The sequence below is a fragment of the Orycteropus afer genome, unplaced genomic scaffold, assembly GCF_000298275.1.
Source record: "Orycteropus afer afer isolate SDZICR_OR568_19922 unplaced genomic scaffold, OryAfe1.0 scaffold00024, whole genome shotgun sequence".
In the NCBI taxonomy this organism is placed as follows: domain Eukaryota; kingdom Metazoa; phylum Chordata; class Mammalia; order Tubulidentata; family Orycteropodidae; genus Orycteropus; species Orycteropus afer.
In genome coordinates this window covers 1,486,866-1,510,717 of record NW_006921611.1, presented here as the reverse complement: position 1 = coordinate 1,510,717, position 23,852 = coordinate 1,486,866, and the positions used below count along the sequence as shown (strand labels likewise).

The 23,852-nt window shown below is 36.9% G+C and overlaps 1 protein-coding gene across 1 annotated transcript in view; it reads right to left on the bottom strand.

The window, feature by feature from the left end:
- The window catches only part of UNC5D (unc-5 netrin receptor D), a 438,337-nt gene that overhangs the window by 281,941 nt on the left and 132,544 nt on the right, over positions 1 to 23,852 (bottom strand). Inside the window, exon 5 of the mRNA XM_042783659.1 lies at positions 13,657 to 13,760. Coding sequence (XP_042639593.1) covers positions 13,657 to 13,760 — 104 coding nt within the window. The remainder of the gene's footprint in view (positions 1 to 13,656; positions 13,761 to 23,852) is intronic.

Here is a 23,852-nt window from a genome sequence, read left to right as displayed (position 1 = left end):
CAACCACAGCATAGGGACTATTTTAATAAAATATCCCTGCTACAGCAACTTGGCAATACTATCAGAGTTATCAAACATTTTACAGCTCACAACAATGAGACATGGGAAAGTTCCAGTTCTTCCAGGTGCCCCTAAGCCCTGGGCACCTCCATCATCCTTTGCAGAGGATGATTTCCAAACAAATATTACCTGGCATTGCACACTCTTCAAATCCGTCTTGTGAAAGTTGACCCTGATTTGTGAGACTCAACTGCAAAGAAGGCTAGGAAAGTCAATTTTTTTGGTTTTACCTTAGGTAAGTAAGACTCATAAGAACATTCCTCAAACATTAGAAATCATGACAAGTTATCTACCAAGTGTACCAAATTCGACAGGGCTACTTAAACAAACAGACTCTTGATTATCAGTGTGGCATCTGGATGGTAAATGATCACATTTTGCTCCCTCCCACATTTTTGTTTCTACCATTTGGATTGCTCTGGCACACTTTATCAAATAGAAAATGCATTTTTTCATTCAGCTCATGGAACTTACCCTTGTTATTTAAACATTCCAGTCTAGTGATCAGTCAAAGACAAAACTTTTGGTGCATAACTTTTATGAAAGAAAGAAACCATCTCCTTCGCCACACTACATTGACTAAGGCCCTTGACCTTCTTGAGTTTTCTAATTCCAGCAAAGGCTTGAATTTTTTGTTGAGATAAAAGAAGAATAAGCCTGGCATGCAATGGCTCAAGGCCAGAAATTGTTTCACTTTGAGGCCTTAATTCTCAGAGATGTTGAATTATTTTGAGTAGGCTGTTTACCTTCATGTGAGTAGAATTAGCCTTAGACACTAAGCCTTTATGGCAAGTTTTATTGTCCAAGGCAAATATAACCTGTTAAGATTTACCGGCTTTATTAATGGCAATAACCATTTTATAGCCAACATCAGTAAATCAGGGTTTATTGAGAACTCTACAACTTTAATCTGTGGAAAACCATTAAAATGTCAGATTTTCATTGGACATAATTTCTAACTTTTATGAAAGATAGATTTTCCATTTAATTGGGGAGTATAAAAAAGTGCAGGGTGGGATAATGAATTGTTTTGAAAAGAGCAAATTGGTTTTAGCTAAACAAGTGTCAAACACTGAAGTTGCTATCTTTAGTTAGAACTGTCCCAAGGTTAAGGTTAAAAGTAAATGTATGGCAAGTATGTTCTAATACAGCCAGCCTGAGCTCGTGGGGTTTAAAAGACTTTGACTTACCATCCATTCACACTCAAGGTGTTCAGGGAAAAGTGTATGTGACCTATTATTTTATCAAACCAGTGTGTAAATTAGTCTGGTAAGGACATTGAAACTTACACAACATTTTTCAAAAGATGTTTTTAGTAACAATAATACTATTCATAAGACTCCTCAATGGTGGTAAATAAGGCAGACAAAACATTTATAGTCACCAGCCTATATCACTAACCATTTATTGCCTCTGTGTGATAGATTACAATAGAGAGGGAGAAGAAATTGTTGGTGTCTTCATCTTTTGATGAACTGGAAAGGCAAGAAAAGAGCCCAATGTTGAAAGAGGCAGAACGCGGGGGCAGTACAGAATGAGGTGGAGTGGTCTAAGAAGCTTCCTCTTTAATACGTCTAAAAGCTAGTTGGCTATTGCAAGAAAATGTTTTTAGCTTTAATCTGCTTCCCCAACCATAATGGGGCCCCAAGATCCTTCCCATAGAGTCAAAGGTTCATAAAGCTCTCAAAAAGAAAAAAGAGATGGAAAAGCATTCCATGTAAATGGACTGGAAGACGACTTAACAGTGTGAAAATGTTCATACTTATACTACCCAAATCAAGGTATAAAAATAATGCAATCTTGATACACATTCAAACATTTTTAACTATAGTGGAAAAATAAATAACCAACATTAAATGGAAAGGAAAGGAAAAAGTTATTGAATAGTCAAAGAGATATTGAAGAGGAACAAAATAAGAGGACTGACACTTTCCAAACTTAAAACATACTATGTAATCACAGTAATTAAAACAGTCTGATACTGGTTCAATGACAGACAAAAGGACCAAATGAAGAAAATTTAGAACCCAGAAGTAAATCCACTAATCTATGGACAGCTGATTTTTAACAGGGGTCAAAGTCCATTCAGTGGGGATTGAACAGTCTGTTTAACAAATGGCACTGGAATAATTGGGTATATTTTGCATAAAAATAAAACAAGCCCCATACTTCACACAACAACCTAAATCTTAAAGCTAAAACATAAGATTCCCCCAAAAAAATATAGAGAAAAGACTACGTACCTAATTTTTTTTCCAGAAATAGATTATCAAACACATCTACAAAGTATAAGGAATAGAAGACAAATTAGATAACCAGGTCTTCCCAAAAATTACATACATATGCTCATCAAAGACTTTATCCAAAGAGGAATAAGAGAATTTACAGACTGATATAACATATTTGGGAATGATATATCTTATAAAGGTCAAATCTCTAAAATATATAGAAACAGCAACTCAACAACAAGAAGAAACACAATGCATTTAAGAAATTGGCAAAGGAAGAGACATTTCACCAAAGAGAACATTTAAGCGGGCAACAAGTACATGTTCATGATAATTAGCCATTAGAAATGAAAATCAAAACTACAATGATATGCCATCTCACCCTTGCAACATTGGCACTGATTAAAAAAAAAAAAAAAAAGAAAACAAATGATGGACTAAGTGCTCATCAATGGATGACTTGATGAACAAAATATGGTAATACACACAATGGAATACTATGCAACAATAAAGAATAATGACAAGTTCACCAAACATAATATGGATGAATCTGGAGGACATTATTCTCAGTGAAATATTTCAATTGAAAAGAACAAATATTAAATATTAAAAAGATAAAAATAGGTAAACATAACATAAAAACTTTCTTTGGTGGTTACCAGGGATGGGGGGGTCAGGTCGAGGGAATCACTTTCCAGACAGTAGACACTTATTATTTTTGGTGATAGGAAAAGCAATAGTGAACGTGGATGAAGTGTTCACAACATGACCAAAGTTAATGATGACACTATTAAGTACACAAGACTAAGGGACATTGTTGACAAATATTGTAACAGACACACTTTTGCAAAACAGTAGTAAAGGTCAAAATATATGTCAGTGGTTACATAGGTAGATATGCATGGGTGTATGTATACAGGAAAAGATATATGTGTACATTACATTGGGGAAACGTGCTGTAAAAAACTTCTTTAAAGTATTAAAACCCAAAGATGTCTCTCTGAGGACTAAAGTGTGCTTAATTCATGCTCATAGTATTTTCAATAGCTTCATATGCATGTGAAAGATGGACAATGTATATGGAAGACCAAAGAAGAATTGATACATTTGAATTATGGTGTTCATGAGAATATTGAATATACTATGGACTGTCACAGGAACAAACAAATCTGCCTTGGAAGAAGTACATATAAGCAGACTGTTCCTTATAAGAAAGGATGGTGAGCCTTTGTCTTAAGTACCTTGAATATGTTAAAGTAGGGACCAGTCCTGGAGAAAGACATCATGCATGGTAAAGGAAAGGGTTAGCATAAAAGAGGAAGTTCCTCAATGAGATGAACTGACACAGTGCTGCAACAATGGGCTTAAACATAGCAATGATTGTGAGGATGGCACAGAACCAGCAGTGTCCCGTTATATATTGGCACACTGAGTCAGACCAACTCACCACCTAACAAAAACAGCATGTGTGTATGTGTGTATATACGTGTGGTACATTTTTAGTGATATGAATATGCATGGTTGTTTATACTACAGATATATATATATAATAAAGCACACGGTGGGGGTACAGTAAAGAATACTTCCCAGATATAACCAAACATCTCACAGTATTGTATTTGAAGGTGGCTTAGGATCATAGCCTTGTGCGACAACTGTGTTGAGAGGAAAACATAGTCCATGAAGTTTATATGCCACATCTAGTTTGGAAAGTAGCATCTTGGGTCCTAAAAGCTTGCAATTGGCCATCTAAGATACAACTACTGGTCCCTATTCATCTGGAGCAAAAAAGAAAAAAGAAAACTAAAGACTCAGAGGGGAAACTAGTAAGACTAATTGCCTACATGAACTATGGCCTCATTTATCCTGATACCAGAATAGCTAGATGGTACCCAGCTATCATTACTGACCATTCTGACCAGGGAAAATAGATGGTCCCTCATAGAATTGGGAAAAATGTAGAATAAAACTCAAATTAAAAAAAAAAAAAAAAAAACTTGAGTTATTGGACATATTACGGATGTATTAGAGACTAGAGTAATCCACGAGACTATCACCTTGAGATATCCTTCAAATTTTGAACTGAAAACACTCCTGGAGGTCATCTTTCAGCTAAATAACAGATTGGCTCATAAAATAAAAATAACACTACCTGTGACTACTGTGCTGTAGTTTAAAAAAAAAAAAAAACACCAATATGAGGCCAAAGGGTGAACATTTACCATATAATTTACCATAAAGCAAAGACGAGAAGGTTGTGGGTGGGTGGGGGGGCAGTGATGCTAGATTATTGGAAATGAAGCAACTAATAAGAAATTTTATACAATGTGGAAAACATAACCAATGCCACTGAAAAATATGTATTGAAATTATTAAATGAGAACTTAAATTTCTGTGTAAACTTTCACCAAAAACATAAAAAAAATACATTTAAAAGCTGCAAAAATGTAAAAATCAGAGAGAAGAGAAATCATAATAATCTCTACCATTTTATAATAGAAAATATACTAACTATTTTGCATATTCTTATTTTTTTTTTTCCTTCACTCCATAGTAATACTATGAGGACACTCTTGTTAGCATTTTCAAACGAACAGAGTGAGGCACAGGCTGGCCAGTAAATTGCCATAGTCAGGGTTAGGAAATACTAGTCAGGGTTTGAACCTCAATCTGTTTGACTCCAAAGTCATGACCGTTCCCCATAATGGCACAATGACAATATTCATTTCTGTTTCTACAATTTCCACACCCACTAATATAGATTAGGATAAATAATCCAGTATACATTTATCAAAATAAATCTGTGGTCCTTCTTGACAATGAAATTTGTCAGGACTTTGGTCAAAAATGGCAAAAATTGTATGAAGATAGATATTTCCTTGATCTTCTCACCAACTCTTTTATATGCTTGTTTTTCTGCTCCTTTATGACATTTTCCCTATTGTAACTTTAGGCATCCAATACCTTCTTAATTTCTAGGATAGCATCAATTGCAGTGGCAGCTATACATGTGGACTTTGCCAGATGGAGTACATAGGAATCAGATTGACTACATCTATGGCAAGAGGTGATGGAAAAGCTCAATATCTTGAGCCAAAACAAAGCCAGGAGCTGAATGTAGAACAGACCATAAACTGTTCATATGCAAGTTGAACTTGAAGTTGAAGACAATTAAAACAAATCCACAAGAGACTAAATATGACCTTGAATATTTCTCTATTGAATTTAGAGACCATTTAAAAAATAGATTTGATGCATTGAACACCATTGGTCTCTACTCATCTGGAGCAAACATCCATTAATAATTGGAACATGGAATGTACGAAGTATGAATCTAGGAAAATTGGAAGTTGTCAAAAATGAAATGGAATGCATAAAGATTGGTATCTTAGGTAATAGTGAGCTGAAATGGATGGATTTTGGGCATTTTTAATTTGACAACCACATGATCTACTATGCTGGGAAAGACAAATTGAAGAGGAATGGCGTGGCATTCATCATCACAAAGGATGTTCCAAGATCTGTCCTGAAGTACAATGCTGTCAGTGATAGGATAATATTCATATGTTTATAAGGAAGACATGTTAATATTATTATTATTCAAATTTACACACCAATTACCAAAGCCAAAGATGAAGAAATTGAAGATTTTTATCAACTTCTGCAGTCTGAAATTGACAGACCATGCAAGTTAGATGTGTTGCTTATCACTGGTGATTGGAATGCAAAAGTTGGAAACAAAGAAGAATAACCAGTAGTTGGAAATTTGACCTTGGTGACAGAAATAATGCTGGAGATCACATGATAGAATTTTGCAAGACCAACAAATTATTCATTGCAAATACCTTTCTTCAACAACACAAATAGTGGCTGTACACATGGACCTCACCAGATGGAGTACACAGGAACCAGATTGACTACATCTATGGCAACAGGAGATGGAAAACTCAATATCTTCAGCCAAAACAAGGCCAGGAGCTGAATGTAGAACAGACCATCAACTGTTCATATGCAAGTTCAACTTGAAGTTGAAGACAATTAAAACAAATCCACAAGAGACTAAATATGATCTTGAATATTTCTGTCTTGAATTTAGAGACCATTTAACAAATAGATTTGATGCATTGAAAACCATGGACTGAAAACCAGAAGAACTGTGGAATGACATCAAGAACATCATCCATGAAGAAGGCAAGAGGTCATTAAAAAAGAAGAGAAAGGAAGAAAAGACCAAAATGTATGACAGAAAAGACTGTGAAACTTGTCCTTGAGTGAAGAGTAGCTGAAGCAAATGGAAGGACTGACAAGATAAAAGAGCTGAAGAGGTTTCAAAGAACAGCTCCAGCAGACAAAGTCAATTATTATAATGAAATGTGCAAAGACCTTGAGTTAGAAAAACAAAAAGGAAGAACATGCTCAGCATTTCTCAAGCTGAAAGAACTGAGGAAAAAAATTAAGTCTCAAGTTGCAATATTGAAAGATTCTATGGGCAAAATATTGAATGATGCAGGAAACATCAAAAAAACATGGAAGGAATACACAGAGTCACTGTACCAAAATGAACTGGTCAATCTTAATCCATTTCAGGAGGTGGCATATGTTCAAGAACCAATGGTATTGAACAAAGAAGTCAAAGCTGCACTGAAAGAATTGGCAAAGAACAAGGCTCCAGGAATTGATGGAATACCCATTGAAATGTTTCAACAAACAGATGCCCTGCTGGAGGCCCTCACTCAGTTATGCCAAGAGATATGGAAGACAGCTAGCTACCTGGTCAACTGATTGGAAGAGATCCATATTTGTACCCATTCCAAAGAAAGGTGATCCCACAGATTGTGGAAATTATTGAACAATATCATTAATATCGCATGCAAGTAAAATCTTACTGAAGATAATTAAAAAATGATTGTAACAGTATATTCACAGAGAACTTCCAGAAATACAAGCTGGATTCAGAAGAGGACATGGAACAAGGGATATCATTGTTGATGTCAGATGGATCTTAGCTCAATGCAAAGAATACCAGAAAGATGTTTACTTGTGTTTTATTGACTATGGAAAAGCATTTGAATGTGTGGATCATAACAAATTGTGGATAACATTGAGAAGAATGGGAATTCCAGAACACTTAATTGTACTCATGAGGAACCTGTACATAGACTAGGAGGCTATCACTCAAATAGAAAAAGGGAACACTGTGTGGTTTAAAATCAAGAAGGGAGTGTGTCAGGGTTGTATAAGGTACCATACTTATTCAATCTCTATGCTGACCAAATAATCTGAGAAGGTAGACTATATGAAGAAGAACATGGCATCAAGATTGGAGGAAGAATCATTAACAACCTGCAATACACTGATGACATAACTATGCTTTCTGAGAGTGAGGTTGACTTGAAGCACTTACTGATGAAGATTGAAGACTACAGTCTGCAGTGTGGATCAAATATCACTATAAAGAAAACAAAAATCCTCACAACAGGACCAATAAGCAGGATCACAATAGAGAAAAGACTGAAGTTGTCAAAGACTTCATATTACTTGGTTCTAGAATCAACACCAATGGAAGCAGCAGTCAAGATATCAGATGACATACACACACACACACACAAACAATCAACGCTCCTCACTGCCGATGAGTTGGATCTGACTCATAATGACCCCTCCTTGGGTTTCCGAGGTGATATCACTACGGAAGTAGATTGCCCAACCTTCCTTGTGAGGAGTGGCTGGTGTGTTTGAACCACCAGCCATCTGGTTAGCAGTCAAATGCCTTAGGCCCTACAGAACCAGAGCTCCCATCAGATGGCAAATCTGCTGCAAAAGATCTCTTTCAAGTGCTGAAGAGCAAAGATGTCTCCTTGATGACTAAGATGTGCCTGACACAAGCCACGATGTTTTCAATCACCTCATATGCATGTGAGAGCTGGACAAAGAATAAGGAAGACTGAAGAAGAATTGATACTTTTGAGTTGTGGTGTTGGCAAAGAATGCTGAAAGTACCATGGACTGCTAAAAGAACTAACAAATCTGTCCTGGAAGAAGTGCAGCCAGAATGCTCCTTGGAAACAAAAATGGCCAGATTTTGTCTGACCTACTTTTGTTATGTTGTAGCAAGGGATCATTCCCTAGAGAAGGATATCATGCTTGGTAAAGTGGAGGGTCAACGAAAATGGAGAAGGTCTTCAAGAAGATGGATTGACATGTGGCTACAGCAATGGACTCTGGTATAGCAAAGATTGTGAGGCTGGCACAGGAACAGGCACTGTCTCATTCCGCTATGAATCAGAGACAACTCAATGGCACCTGACAACAATATCAATCCCACATTCCATGCTTTGGGGGGGGACAGAAGGCTCCAGAGATGTGAGCCCCAGAATCCTTCCCCCCTCAGCTTCCAAGCCTCCATTCTCTCAGAGCTCTTCTCTTAGTTTTGTCACCATACCATCCATTTCAAAGAAAGAGAAACAGAACTTACAATAGCTTTTGAGTTAGAACATTTGGTAGAATAGACATTAATCCAAAAAACTATATCCGTAAGGATGGACTATCAGGTAGCCTAGCTATCACTAGGCAAAGAGATCTCAAGCTTCAGAAAGGATTGAGAAAAGTAACTATACTCACATTGCTGTTGTTGTCTGCCGTTGAGTTTATTCTTACCCATAACAACCCCATGTGACACAGTAGAATCACCCTTCAGGAATTTCTTGGCTCTAATCTTTAAGGAAGCAGATTGCCAGGTCTTTCTGCCACTGACTAGCAAGGTGGATTTGAACTGCCCATCTCTCCATCTGGAGCCAAGAGGTTAACCATTATGCCACCAGTGTTGCTAACTAAACTCAGGATCTCATTAAAAATAAATGTTGTTGTTGTTGTTGCCGTTTGTTGTTGTTGTTGTTTGCCGTCGAGTCGGCCCCGACTCATAGCGACCCCTCCTTACCGAGGCAGTATCTACGGAAGTAGGATTTCCCAACCTTCCTTCCGAGGAGTGGCTGGTGGGTTTGAACCGCCAGCCTTCTGGTTAGCAGTCAAGTGCCTTAGGCATAAAAACAAATAGACACATTAAAAAAAGAAAAAAAGAAAAGAAACATTATTACAGAAAGAAAGATTTGAGCATTAAAATTAGATGGTCCTGGATATGAGTCTACTTTAGGTGCTTTCTAGCTATCTGAGAGCATGGACATGTTACTATAAGATGGACATGATAACATCTATTGCTCTCTAGCATCTTATAGCATTCTTGTGCAAGTTAAATGAATTGTCACATAGAAAAACCACTTAACACAGTGCCTGGTACAGGGGGATATTCCAAAAATGGTACCTCTTTCTATTTTTATTATTTTGTTGATGTTGTTAAGTTTCTGTCAAGATAGTTCCAACTCACGGTGACCTTATGTATAAGAGAATAAAACATTGCCTGATTCTGCACTATTTTCATAACTGTTGGTATGTTTGAGCCTTTGTTACAGCTGTCTAGTAGAGCTTTCCCTCATTTTAGCTGACCCTCTACTTTAGCAAGTAGTTTGTCCTTTTTCAGTGAGTTCTTACTATACAAACCACATTCTTTGATAATATGGTAGTTAGTTTCCAATAGAGTTCTATCTTACAGAGAGAACTCAGTTGTTTATAAAACCAAAGCCAAACTCACTGATGTCAAGTTGGATCTGACTCATAGCAACCCCTCCTTGGGCTTCCAAGGTGGTATCACTACAGAAGTACATTGCTCATCCTTCCTTCTGAGGATAGGCTGGTGGGTTTGAACCGCAAGTCTTCTGGTTAGCAGTCAAATTCCTTAGGCACTATGCCATCAGAGCTCCTCAGTTGTATATACTTTATGGAAAAAAAAGAAAAAAAGACTTGAACATGCCTCTAAGGTGATTATCAAGATGTCAAGTTGGAGAGCACATGTTCTAGTATAGAAGAAAACCAATCTATGTATTGTTGGGCACTGTTAGCTGTGTTCTCTTCCAGTTTTGACTCCACGGACTGCATCAGAGGTGAACATGAACAGAACCAAAAGGTGTGGTGGAGAGGGTGGAAAGTGGCATGTACAGAGAAGGTAAACTCTACATGATAATATTTGACAGTGACAATCACAGAACTGATCAATATCTAAGCACAATTTCTAATCACTGTCACTTTGAAGGATCCTGTGAAGTAAATAAGTGATACACTTGGTGATTAGAAGACCACAGGAGGGTCACTGGCAGACATCTCTACACTGATGGAGACCCTGATTATGGAAGAGGATGAACATTTTTTCACTTTCCTTCAACATCTTTGTCCTTCTTTTCCTCAACTTTTTTCTTTCACTCTTCCTTCATTTCAACACAAACACAGAGGTTGGTAGTAATAACTATTGTGTTAGTAATCTATTGCTAAAAGTAAAATCGCTATAAGCATTGGAGCACAGACATAGTTAGCATCCAACTAATGAATAAAGTTAAATTCCAAAATATCTCAAGTGTTTGGAACTGGGGATGCTTTTCTGCATTAAGATGATGTTATCAATGTTTTTTGGGCCGCACAATAGAGGACTTCACCCATAATATAGCTGATACTTTCTTCATCTATAATAGAAAATGTGGAAAGCAGAGCTTTTGCCCCCTCTGGCTCAGAATTTCTGGTTTAAACTAGCCTAAAACCCCAGCTGCTCTTTGGAATGGACCTCCATTTAATTTCAGCTAGCCTGCCTCTGAAATTTATTCCTTATAAAATAAACATGATTAACATAAAAGAGTGATGAAATGTCAAAGGGAGCATGGAAAATGAGTATCTATATTTGGCAATCTTGTGGGAGATAGGTACCCTCCCCCCACCAAAAAAAGAAAATTTACACTCTTTTTGATATGTCTGTATTATGCTCCTTTTCTCCCTGATGAACAGCTCTCCCAAATATATTTCCAGTAACATTGGTTTGTGCTGCTACTGAAATTTTTTCACTTCTCTTTTCATTTCTTGTGGCTACAGCTGAAAGGGCCATCAGAAGAAAATGAAGGAAAATGGATTGAGCCAATAAGTAGACCTCATTTACATCAAGAGAAGGCTGTGAAGGCAAGGAAAATAGAGGGTATGCAAAGGGCTAAGAGTTGTTCCCATGCCTCAACCTAGGTTCAGCCTTTCCCAAGGGGTGGAATACATAGGAAGCTGCTGACTTCCTAGAGGTTCATTCTTTCTCCCACGGGGGGTCTCATCAATCACAACTCAGAAGAACCTCAGAGTCCTTGAAATTCAAAAATCCCCAACATTTTCTAGAGAGATGCTTTAGTGTGTGCGTGTGTGCGTGTGTGCATGTGTGCATGCACATGTGTGTGCTCACACATGCATGTACACACACACACACACTCATATATGCATTTACAGACCAAAAGATATTTTTGCTTTTAGCCATTACCTTACCAGACTGTATATTTTTTATCCTCGTCTCCTTTGTTCCCTCCTTTCTATTTATATTTTCAAAGAGTTGGTGGAGAGTATTTTACTTACTTTCACGCTAGTACCTGGTATTCGGGGGGGGGGGGGGTTCTTTTGGTTTTTCGTTTTTTTTTTTTTTTTTTTTTTCTGGAATTGGTCCTTGTAATAGCTTCAAATATTGATCAACATAATCAGGAATACTATTTCTCACACATGTTCAAGAAATATTTATTAAGCCCTCACAATGGGAGAAGCACTGTTTTATGTTAGGGGACAGAGAAATGAGCAAAATTTAAAGATACATTCTACGACTGAATTCTGCTGCTGAACATCATTTGTCCTCAGACAGAAAACAGACAAGGGGAATACAATATTTTTTGCTATAAGAGCTAAATGGAAAGCAGAAAAGAAATAAAGGTGTGGGATGGGGAATTGATATTTTCAGTAGCATGTCCAAAGAAGGCTTCAATGGACAGATGACATTTGAGCAAGTCCTGAAGGAATGAAGGGAACAATATAATAATTGGGAAAGATGTTCCGGAAGAGAGACAGTAACATGAAAAAGTCCTGCAGTTGGAGCATGCCTGGTCCATGTGACGAAGAATGAGGAAGTCAGTGTGGCTACATGAGGTCAGAGGTAACAGCAGGCCAGATTGTGTTGGACCATGTAAGGCAAGAAAAGAACAAGAAGGAAGAAAGTGAAGACCAAATATCTTTCTGTTCCACATTAAATAAAAATCTAAAAATAAGCATTTTCCTTTCCAATCATTTCATATCATGTGTGGAATATTCACTTTCATTTTCAAGTCATTTACAACATTTCTGTGAGCATTTGAGCTTTCAGTGGTGTCCACCCAACACATGTTTTAGCTACATAAACAAGATGTATGTTTTCTTATTTCTCTCCTCCTTTGTCCTTCTAATTACAACATCCCATAGTAGTCACAGCCAAAATGAAAGGCAAAAGCTCCTGGTTTTTCATATCTGTATTCATCAGTGAATAAATAATAGCTCTACAGACAGTTTTCTCACTTTCAATATAAGAGTTACAACTGGTCTATCTACTACTACACTTTGCTCTAAATTTATAAATTAAATTATAGTCTACTAAGCATGCTTTGTACTTCTTTGTTTGTTTTCTCCTCTAAATATTACCCTAGCAACTATATTACCAGTCTACAACATCCTTTCAAATATTTAAGGAAACCTTCCCTATTACCATAGTAATTCATGACAACTATATCCTATTAATATGGTAAGACTTCTAGAAAACAACCAAGTAGCAAAAACCAGATTCCAGATGCCTCACTGTGAAGAAGAACTAACAGATCAGAGACTTTATATACTCCTAAGGCACTCCTCAGAAAGAAGATGGGGCAGTCTACTTCTGTAGTGATACCGCCTTGGAAACCCAAGGAGGGGTTGCTATGTGTTGGGTCCGACTTGACAGTACATAACAACAACAACAACAAGGCCAGAACTGTGCCTGAAACATAATAGATGCTCAATAATATTTGTTAAATAAGCAAATGAAGAATGAGTGAATTCAAACATGTTAAACTAGGGACTTGGGGCTTACCTCATTCTCTGTGTACTTTTTCATGTGACTTTGTTACTGTTGAAGTGCAAATGTGATTCATAAGTCAATGTGTGTATCAAAGATACCCAAGATCTCTTCTGTGAGATCTGCAGTCACCAAAAGCAAGATCACAAACCAAATTCTACCCAGGCTTGCTCACGAGAGCTTCATGTCAGCAAAAAAGCAGATGAGAGACAAATTCCATTTCTAACTTGTTTCCTTCACAATTTCTTCACCATCTCTAGTAAATGGGCTCAGACAGCAAGAATATCAGACAAAGGCTCTTTGTGACTTCACTATGGCCACACAGGACACCATCCTCCTCCTTAGGAAGAGGCCTGGCTCCTCACCATAGTTGGTGTGAAAGATTTGTCTTACCTCAGCAGCAGGTACTCCCTCTGGGGGACGGCAGTGCAGGACAATCATGCCTTCAATGGGAACCTCCCTTCCTTGTGGATCTTGTTCGAAGTTTTTTCGTAGATCTGTAAAGAAGTAAGATATACGACACTGAGTCTAAACTCAAACCAAAAAACCGGGCCAGTATTATACACATTTACCAATAGAATAAAAAGAATAAAACACTGAGCTTAATGCCACAACCTAGATACATGCAAAAAGTCATTTGATTTAGGATTTCCAGAGTTGTAAATAAATAAATAGATAAATAAATTTCCCAAAATATCAAGAAATAAGTTTTAAGTAAACTTGAAAAAAATTCTTTCTAATGCTCTATATTTACATGGAGGATAAAAGAATTACTAGGGGAATAGGGGAAAGATTAAAAAAAAAATTAAAACTCATCATTTCATGAGTCTTTGCCAGCATTATCTGCTTAGCAGGTAACACTTAGACTAAAAAGTAGCCATCAACAGCTATTATGCTGTTGAGATGCTCATGTATGGTTGTTGTCATTGTTATTTTTTTTTAATTCACTAAAGAGTGCATTATTAAACTGCAACCTGTGCCATTCCCCTAACTCTCTAGAGGGCTCTAGAAAATGGTAATAGTGTGAGATTATCTATTAGTCTTTTTCTTTGTAACCAGGGAGAAGGGGAAATATTCAACCACTCCAAAATCCATAACGTATCCAACCAAACATACAATTAAATACAACACCCTGCAGTCAAACAGCAACACCATGTATCTGTGTACTGTCCTTCATGGAAGGCTCGAGGCACTTTGCAAACAAGCTGCACTATTAACCTTTTACACATGGAAGGGTGAAGCTTGGAGAGGTTAATTGGCTTGCCAGTGGTCACAGAGAGCATCAATGGCAATGATAAGGAAAAATTCACTCAGCTTCCCAAAGCCCAGTGTCCCGCTGCTAAGCAGCAATGCCTCCTTTTCTTGGAAAAGGACACATGTAGGCAGGACAGAATGAGCTTCATTTGCATAGCTTTCCACTTGAGCATATGTTACATTAAAAAAAGGTGGGAGTTGGCCTTTGCTTCTTTTAAGGTGTCATGACAACATTTTAATAATTTTACAGCACAAGCACCATTCTTGTTGTCGCTTGAAAGCATATGATAGTAGAGCCAAGACAGGTTGTTTACAAGTCTTCCTCAAAGTAAAAGATTTCCTCCTCCCTCCATGACAATGTATTTTTCTTCAAATTGAGTATCTCAAATTACAGGCTGTGGATTTATTGATTTAATTTTCTTCAGTGCTTACAATAAGTTGAAATATGTTCCCTGTAAAGAGCAGAGCTCCAGAATCAGTTACAACTTTATAAATTGTATAAATACATTAAACTTGCTTTTAGCAAGTCAAAAACACTCAATGAATAACAAGCAAAGCGATCTATGTATTCATTTTCTTCTGAATTTTACTCTTAACGTTTTCTCTACCTTTTTCTGTCTTTTGTCAGTTGTGCTATATATTCGGAGGTATTCCTTAGTACAGATAAGGCAAAAAATCTTAAAAGGACTTTCATTACGGCAGGTGGCCCAATCCATCTTCTCATTTTCTTTGCTATCCACCAAATTGCAAGGGCAATTCCCTGTATTCGACATGTGTAAATGGCCACACCCCATAGCATTCAGAACTTGTATTCCAAGTGTGGCAAAGGTCATATAACTGGTAAAAAAAAAACTGTGAATGGAGGTACTGTGAGTAAACTCCAAAATGAAAAATCTTATATTCCCAGCACAATTTGAGTACAACTTCTCTGCTACTAAGATCTTAAGGTATCTTCAAGTCCAAAATCCCTTCTTCCTATGACTTATCTATTCACCAGGATGATATCAAAATTAGTCTATTCAAAGGGAGGAGTCCCTGAAAGGCACAAATGATTAAGCACTCAGCTACTAACCAGAAGGTTGAAAGCTCAAATCCACCCAGAGGGACCACAAAACAAAGTCCTGACAATCTAATTCTGAACAGTCACAGGCATTGAAACCTTGATGGAGACAAGTTCTAGTCTGACATACATAGTCACAACCATCAAGTCGATTCCGACTCAAACCGACCCTGCAGGGTAGAATAGAACTGCACCATAAAGTTTCCAAGGCGGTAAATCTTTATGGAAGCAGACCGGCTCATCACAGTCCAATGGAAAGCTGGTGGGTTTGAACTGTCAACCTTTTGATTAGCAGCTGAATGCCTTACCCACCGTACCACCAGAGATCCTTCTGACATATGTGGGGTTGCCATATGTTGAAATCAACTCAATGACAGCTAGGAAGGGTTAGAGTGACTCTAACACACAGTATGTCAGTTTGTTAATGGAAAGAATTGTGTATTTGTGGTTTATTTTGCTTTTCTTTTCCTTGACTGCTTTGCAATCTAAAGGAAGTCTCACTTGTTGCTGCTAAATGAAGATTGCAGCTTTGACTACACCAAATAATCTGTACTCAACCAGAAGAAGCACAGAAAACCAATAATGGAAATTTCTATTATATTTTCCAGTTCTATTTCCTTTCTGTGCTCAATAGAAATGAAAAAGGCAACAAATGCATAGGTTACAGGTACCTCAACACCCTAAAACTATATTAGCAGATGAAAAGACAACTTGAATGAATTAATTTTTGCACCCCATTCCCAGTCCCTCAATGAAATAGATAAGTTAATATGTATATACAAAAAAGAAAACTTTCTCAACACTAGGGTCTAGTGAAGGATGTTATCTATAAACAAGAATCTTAGAAAAATTTCTAGTACATTATATGCAGGCAGAATGAGACTGAAGAAAGGCCTAATCCAACCCATCAATGTTCTTAATTGGCCTTTGAAGTCACTGGAAGAGACTCCCTTCACCCTCTCCCCACCAAAAAAAAACCTCCTCAAAGTAGAGACACAAAAATTAAAGGCATTGGAGAGGAATCCAGGAAAAACTGAGCTATTATGTATCTGGATCCAATAATGACATTGGATAACCTACCGGGCATCAAACATGGGGCTAGGTAGGAAACCCAAGTATCACTGAGTCTTGGCCTATTCCTGACCCTCATGCTAGTCAATGGATACTGGCATTTCTGACTTTTAAGAGAGCAACAAAGTCGTATAAATTCCAGAAAGCTACTGAATCTACCAAAATTATAAAAATAAACTCTTAGATATAAATACATTCAGCTGTATCTATGATTATTGCTATAGGTCACCCAACATATTTCACTTCTGAATTTTCAATATAAGGTACATTTTTTTTTCATCTGTATTATTTTCTAGGCTTCACAGACTCATATACAAACCTTTGCAACTTCTACTAGCAGGGAAAACATCCCTAGCCACATAAAAAGTATTAGATTACCAAAGAAGCAGATGAACTGTAGAACTCAAATTAAATGCCTTCTTCTAAGAAGACAAGAGACAGGAGGCATTTTTAGATAGCTTCTAATTTAAATTCTTAAAAGTCAAGAGGAAATAGAATCTGAGCATCTAGAGTAGAGAGTTATAAATAGGATAACATCTGAGACTAAGAAAGTATCACCCTCAAGAAAAAAGAACATAATTGTTGAATTAGAAATATATTATGGAGACAGTAAATAGCATATTGAATATCGCAGAAAACTGAACCAGTGAAACAACAAGCATATCCCTCACAATCTAGTTAGGAAAATAGAAAGCATAACAGTTGTTTTAACATGAAGAATTAAGAAAAAACTTTGGAGGACTAAGAAAGCAATCGAACTCCTAAGGATGAGGGAACAAAGAAGTTGGGGTTACTAGAACTTTGAAGCTTAGACAAGGTCCTTTGGAGTGAAGGCTTTGAGCTTTGTGGTAGCACCACAGCAATGTGGCGGGCCTAGGAAGTCAGGACTCAGGAAGTACCCAGATCTGTGCACAGGGGTCACCAGCTCGCCTGTTGTTAGCCTCTCTGAAGCAGGTTCTGAGAGGCTTTGAAAAATTAAGTTGGAGACAGGAACCACTCCCACTTCCAAATTTATGAGACTCTGCTGTGTTGATGCAATGTTGTTGTTGTTGTTATGTGTCCTGGAGTCATCTCCAACTCATCCCCACCCCTCCTTAAATTTCCCAGGCGGTATCACTTGGAAGTAGATTGACCAATCTTCCTTCTGAGGGGTGACTGGTGGGTTTGAATAGCCAACCTTCTGGTTAGAAGTCAAGTGCCTTAGGCACTACACCCTGAGCTCCCAAGGTTTGATGCAACAAGGAATGAAAAATAAACAGAAATTAGTGTTGTTTCTACCTGGTCCTCCTGCCCAGATTCCTCTGGTGCCCTCTATTGGTGAATCCTTGCTGGAAACCCAAACAACAACAACAAGCAAACTCACTGCCCTGGAGTCAGATCCAACACATAGCTATACCTCCTTGGGTTTCCGAGATGGTATCACTACGGAAGTACATTGCCCAACCTCCCTTCCGCTGGGAAAAGTGTCCCAGTCTCATTTTCACAAATCAGTGGATAGAGAGCTGGAAGACAACAACTTGGTAACCAATGCAACTCAGATAAAGAATGTTCCTCTAATAGGGCTGTTATAGTTACTTTTTCATATCTGTTTTCCTCACTAGATACCCAGATCTTTGAAGGTGAGGTCTATGTCTAAAGTTTGGGTGGTTTTGTGTGATACAGATCCACACCTCTATTCAACAATATAGGTGCCTATAACAAAAAGTGCCTACTGTCACAATGACATAGGGCAGATCCATAATAAATAAATGAGCTCAGAGGAAAATGATAAAATGACAAAAAGTTTGCCACAATAAGGATGAAATAAATACGATAAAAATATAATTTAGAGACAGTAAAATATATATGATGAGAGTTTCAGGAGCAAATAAAAAGCTTAAAAATGATAAATAATAATTGATTTAATGATGATTATGATAATAATACTAATTCTCTGAGCTCAACAAAGATGTGAGTTTGCAAAAGGGCTCATTGGATATTAGGCAGAATTTATTTAAAAGCAAAAAATAATAGATCTAAGATAAACCCTACTTGAAAATTTGAATTTAAATAGAATTAATAATATTTTCAAAATAACAATTTAATAAGAATCTTTCCAGAAAAACGGTAGTGACTAACAAAGGAACAAAAGCCAGGCTATCTCTAGAATTTTCCCTATATTGTTATAGACCAGAGTACAATTAATCAAAGTCTGTATTTCTTAAGAGAAAACAACAAAAAAAAGACCCTATTTTCTATTCTCAAACAAGTTATTATTCATGAGCAAACTAACAACAGTATACTCCTAGTCATGATAGGATTAGAGATCTTAATCAGTCACATTCCCTTCCTGAAAACATTAGTCTTAAATAAAGAAACTAATGGAAAGATGACAGAAAGAAATAAATTAAGTATTTGAAGGTTGCATTTTTTAAGAAACTTATCAGTGGATAATAAAATCACTTAATATTTTTAAACCTAAATACTTTGTATAATGTAGCTAAAATATTCAAGTAATTAACAAATATTCTGGAAAGAGAAATAAGTATCATTTAATAATGAAATATTATATATTATTATAATGCATGTCATATAATAATTATATTAAATAATTATAAAATTCTGGAAAGAGAAATACACTTCATATGATAAATACACACACATACATATGTATGTAAAGGAGCTCTGGGATATCTGATGGCTTAGTACCTAAGGCATTTGACTGCTAACCAGAAGGCTGGTGGTTCAAATCTACCAGCCACTCCTTGGAAGGAAGATTGAGCAATCTACTTCTGCAGAGATACCACCTCAGACACCCAATGAGGGGTCTCTATGAGTTGAATCAGCTCGATGGCAGTGAGTTTAGTAAAGGAGCTCTGGTAGCACAGTGACTAAGGCATATGACTGCTAACCAAAAGGTTGGTGGTTCAAATTCATCAGCCACTCCATGGCAGCAAGACTGGGTAATCTACTTCTGTAAAGATTTGCCACTCAGAAGCCAAATGGGGGTCACAGTAAGTTGGAATTCACTCAATGGCCTTGGGTTTGTTTGTTTGGGGATATATATGTATATGTATATATCATATGGAGCTCTGGTGGCATAATGCCTAAGGCATTTGAGTGCTAACCAGAAGGTTGGTTGTTCAAACCCAGCATCCACTCTGGGAAAGGAAGAGCGGACAATCTACCTCTGTAAAGATTTACTGACTCGGAAACTGTGAGCCAGAATTGACTTGATGACAGTGAGTTTGTTCATATATATATATAAACATGTCTGTATATATGTGTGTATACACACACACACACAAATACACACAAATACACACACTATATAAGGCTATGGATTTGAACTGGTGGATCATATTTTCCAGAACCCAATTAGGAAATACCGTATACTACTGAAGAGGGTGTGACTAAGTCTGCTACTTATTAGCTCTCTGACTCAAGATAAAGATATTGACCTCTATTTGCCTCAGTTTTTTCATCTAAAATTAGGATAAAAATCTCTATTACATATACTTTTTGTGAGGATTAAATGCTATATGTATAAAATCTTCTTTGTTGCACTGAGAATGTCTTTCTAAACCTAAAACTGAAGAACCTTTACAGAAATGATTGGTAGTGGTGGTGGTGTTAGGTGCCATCAAGTCATTTCTGACTCATAGGGACCTCATATACAGCAGAATGAAACACTGTCTGGTCCCATGCCAACCCCATGATCTTTGCTATATCTGAGCCCATTGTTGCAGCCACTGTGTCAATCCATCTCATTGAGGGCCTTCCCCTTTTTTGTTGTCCCTCCACTTTACCAAGTATGATATCCTTCTCCAGGGAATGGTCCCTTCTGACAACATGACCAAAGTAGGTGAGATGAAGTCTGTCCATTATCTCTTCCAGAGGGCATTCTGGCTGCACTTTGTCCAGGACATCTGTTAGTTCTTTTAGCAGTCCATGGTACTTTCAGCATTCATTGCCAACATCACAACTCAAAAGCATGGAGTCCTCTTTGGTCTTCCTTATTCATTGTCCAGCTCTCACATGCATATGAGGTGATTGAAAATACCATGGCCTGCATCAAGTGCACCTTAGCCTTCAAGGAAATATCTTTGCTCTTTAGTACTTGAAAGAAGTCCTTTGCAACAGATTTGCTCAATGCTATTTGACATCTGATATCTTGACTGCTGCTTTCATTGGTGTTGATCATAGAACCAAGTAATATGAAGTCTTTGACAACTTCACTCTTCTCCATTTATCATGATGCTGCTTATTGGACCCATTGTGAGGATTTTTGTTTTCTTTATATTGAGGTATAATCCATACTGTAGACTGTAGTCTCAATCTTCATCGGTAAGTGTTTCAAGTCATCCTCATTTTCAGCGAGTGAGGTTGTGTCATCCGCATAAAGCAGGTTGCTAATGAGTCTTCCTCCAATCCTGATGCCATGTTCTTTTTCATATAGTCCAGCTTCTCTGATTATTTGTTCACCATACAGATCGAATAAGTATGGTGAAAGGATACAACCCTGACGCATTATTGGTAGATATTTTTATCTAATATATGATAAGGAAAGTTATAAGAACAACCAAAACTTAATGGGAACTTTCCTGGTGCATAGGCAGGACAGAAGGTTAATAGTGTTAATATGTAAATGACTCTGTGTAGCAAAATAAGAAAGATACATGCTATAAAACAAAGTGGAAAGGACTTGAAACAGAATTTGCAAAAGAGAAGGAAAAAAACTGGCTCCTACTTAAAAGGTCAACATAACTAGTCATCAAAGAAATTATAATTTGAAAGACATCACTCTGTCTCTTTCCCCTTCCATAGGGATCTAATTTTGTTTGTTTTAAATGATCGTTTTCAGTGATGGAAAGGGTAATGAGAATTAGATAATCTTAAATGTTTCAAGAAGTAAGAATACATAAACATCGTGAGCAAGCTGTCAATATGTATGAAAATTACATAAAAGGTCATTTATATGTCTATCAGCTGATAAATGGATAAACACTATATGGTCTATCAATACAATGGAATATTACTTGACAATAAAAGGAATGATGTACTGATAAATTTTGCAACCTGGGAGAACTAAAAACATTAAGTGAAATAAGCCAGTTATATAAGATGTCCAGAATAAGCACATAAATATACAAAGGCAGAGAGTAGATCAGTGGTTGCCTAGGGCTAGAGTAGGCAAGAAAAAAAGAGGGAGGAGTAACAGCTAACAAGGATTTTGGGGAAGGAGTTTTATGAAAATGTTCTAAAATTGGTTGTAGTGATAATTGCACAACTCTGAATACACTAAAAATCACTGAAGTATACATTTTAAATACATAAAATGTATGGTATGTGAATTATAACTGTTATTTTAAAAGTTCATTTACATGCTCAAAACTTCCATTCTAAGCTTTCTAAGAAAATTATTAGAGAGCTACACAGGAATATTTTGGCATAATATTATTCAAAACATTTATAATGCTGAGCAATTAGTAACATCCTAAATATTAAAAAAATATAAGAATAGTCACTACCTTCTTATGTATTCATATAATGGAATACTATGCAGTCAGTAAAAATCATGAGCTCAAAGAACACTTAAGATCACAGGTAAATATTCTCAATAAATTGCTAAATAAAATAAAATGGTATGTTGTGAATCATTTCTATTTTCTTAATATGTTTTTTAAATATTGAGAACTTTTCTCCCCAAACATAGTAATTATATTGTAATAGAATGTATTTACTTTCAAATAAAAGTAGGGACATCTGAATTGTTTTTTGTTAAGTGTTTTTTTAGGCATGCCTTATTTAAAATTTGCCTTCAGGCTTTAGGAACTGTGCAATAACGTCCTTCACTCACTCACACTGTGGACCAAAGACAAGACATGGACCCAGGAAGTGGGTCTAAATTGTTGAACATGACAGAGACCACCTTGGCCTTCCCACAGCATATACTCCAGCAGAGAGGGTAGAGATTAAACAAGTCATTAGTAGCTGAGGGGATGTGTCATTAGATGCAGAAGTGGAAATTTCCCTAGGAATGTAGGACTTACCTTAATGTAATGATTCTAGTGTGTTGTCTCAGAGAAAGGCTATTTAAACCAAAGGAGAGCATCTCATATGCCTAGATAATACATATGACACCTCCTGTGGGGACATTAAATGGTTTGGTGGTTAGAATTCTAGCTTTTCATGCAGGAGATCCAGGTTTAAGTCCCAGCCAATGCACTTCACATGGAGCCATCTGTCTGTCAGTGGGGACTTGAAGGCTGCTGAAGAGATTTCTGTGAAGTTTCCAGACTATGTTGGAACTGGAAGAAAAGCCTGGATTTTCTTCTGATAATCAGCCAGTGAAAACCCTGTGGGTCACGTTGGTCTAATCAGCAACCCATCATGGGGGTGGTATAGGACCCAGCAGTGTTTCCTAACACATGTCAAGAGTCAAAGCTGAGGTGACGGCAGCTAAGAACATGTTTTCATTTCTTTCTTACAAGCCTCTGAAAAATGCTAGCATAGCTACTTATTTTTCCATAAATTATTACATTATATGAGGACACTCCTTTGTTTGACTTGGTCTTCTGTTCATATACAGTGAGTGTTTTTGTTGTTGTTGTTATATGCCGTCGAGTCAGACCCGACCCACAGAGACCCCTCCTTGGGTTTCCAAGGCAGTATCATTATGGAAGTAGATTGCCCCACCTTCCTTCTGAGGAGTGGCTGGTGAGTTTGAACTGTCAGCCTTCTGGTTAGCAGTCAAGTGTCTTAGGCACTATACTACCAGAGCTCCCTATAGTGAATGGGTGGAGTATAAATAGCTTTACACCTTCTGATCTCACTTGTAATTATCTTCACTTATTCTATGGGAAGAAGAAAAAAAATAGTTGTTACATTATTTTGTATTAGGGAACTGAACTGAACTGCACACATAATGCATGAAGAGTGAAGATCTTAAAATGTGGTTTAAAAATATAAAATCTTACCATCTTAAACTAGTAAATAGAGTAAGATTACTATATATCTTATAGGAAAAACTCTAAGAAAAAATCCTACAACATTTCAAAGAACTACCACTGGATGATTATGGGTATATTAATTATATATTTTTAATCTCTTTGTGCATTCTCCAAAATATTTATGATGAACATGGATTATTTTTATAACCTGAGAAAACAATGTAAAAAAAAAAAAAAGAAAAAAAAAAGAGAGGCGGGGCAAGATGGCGGAC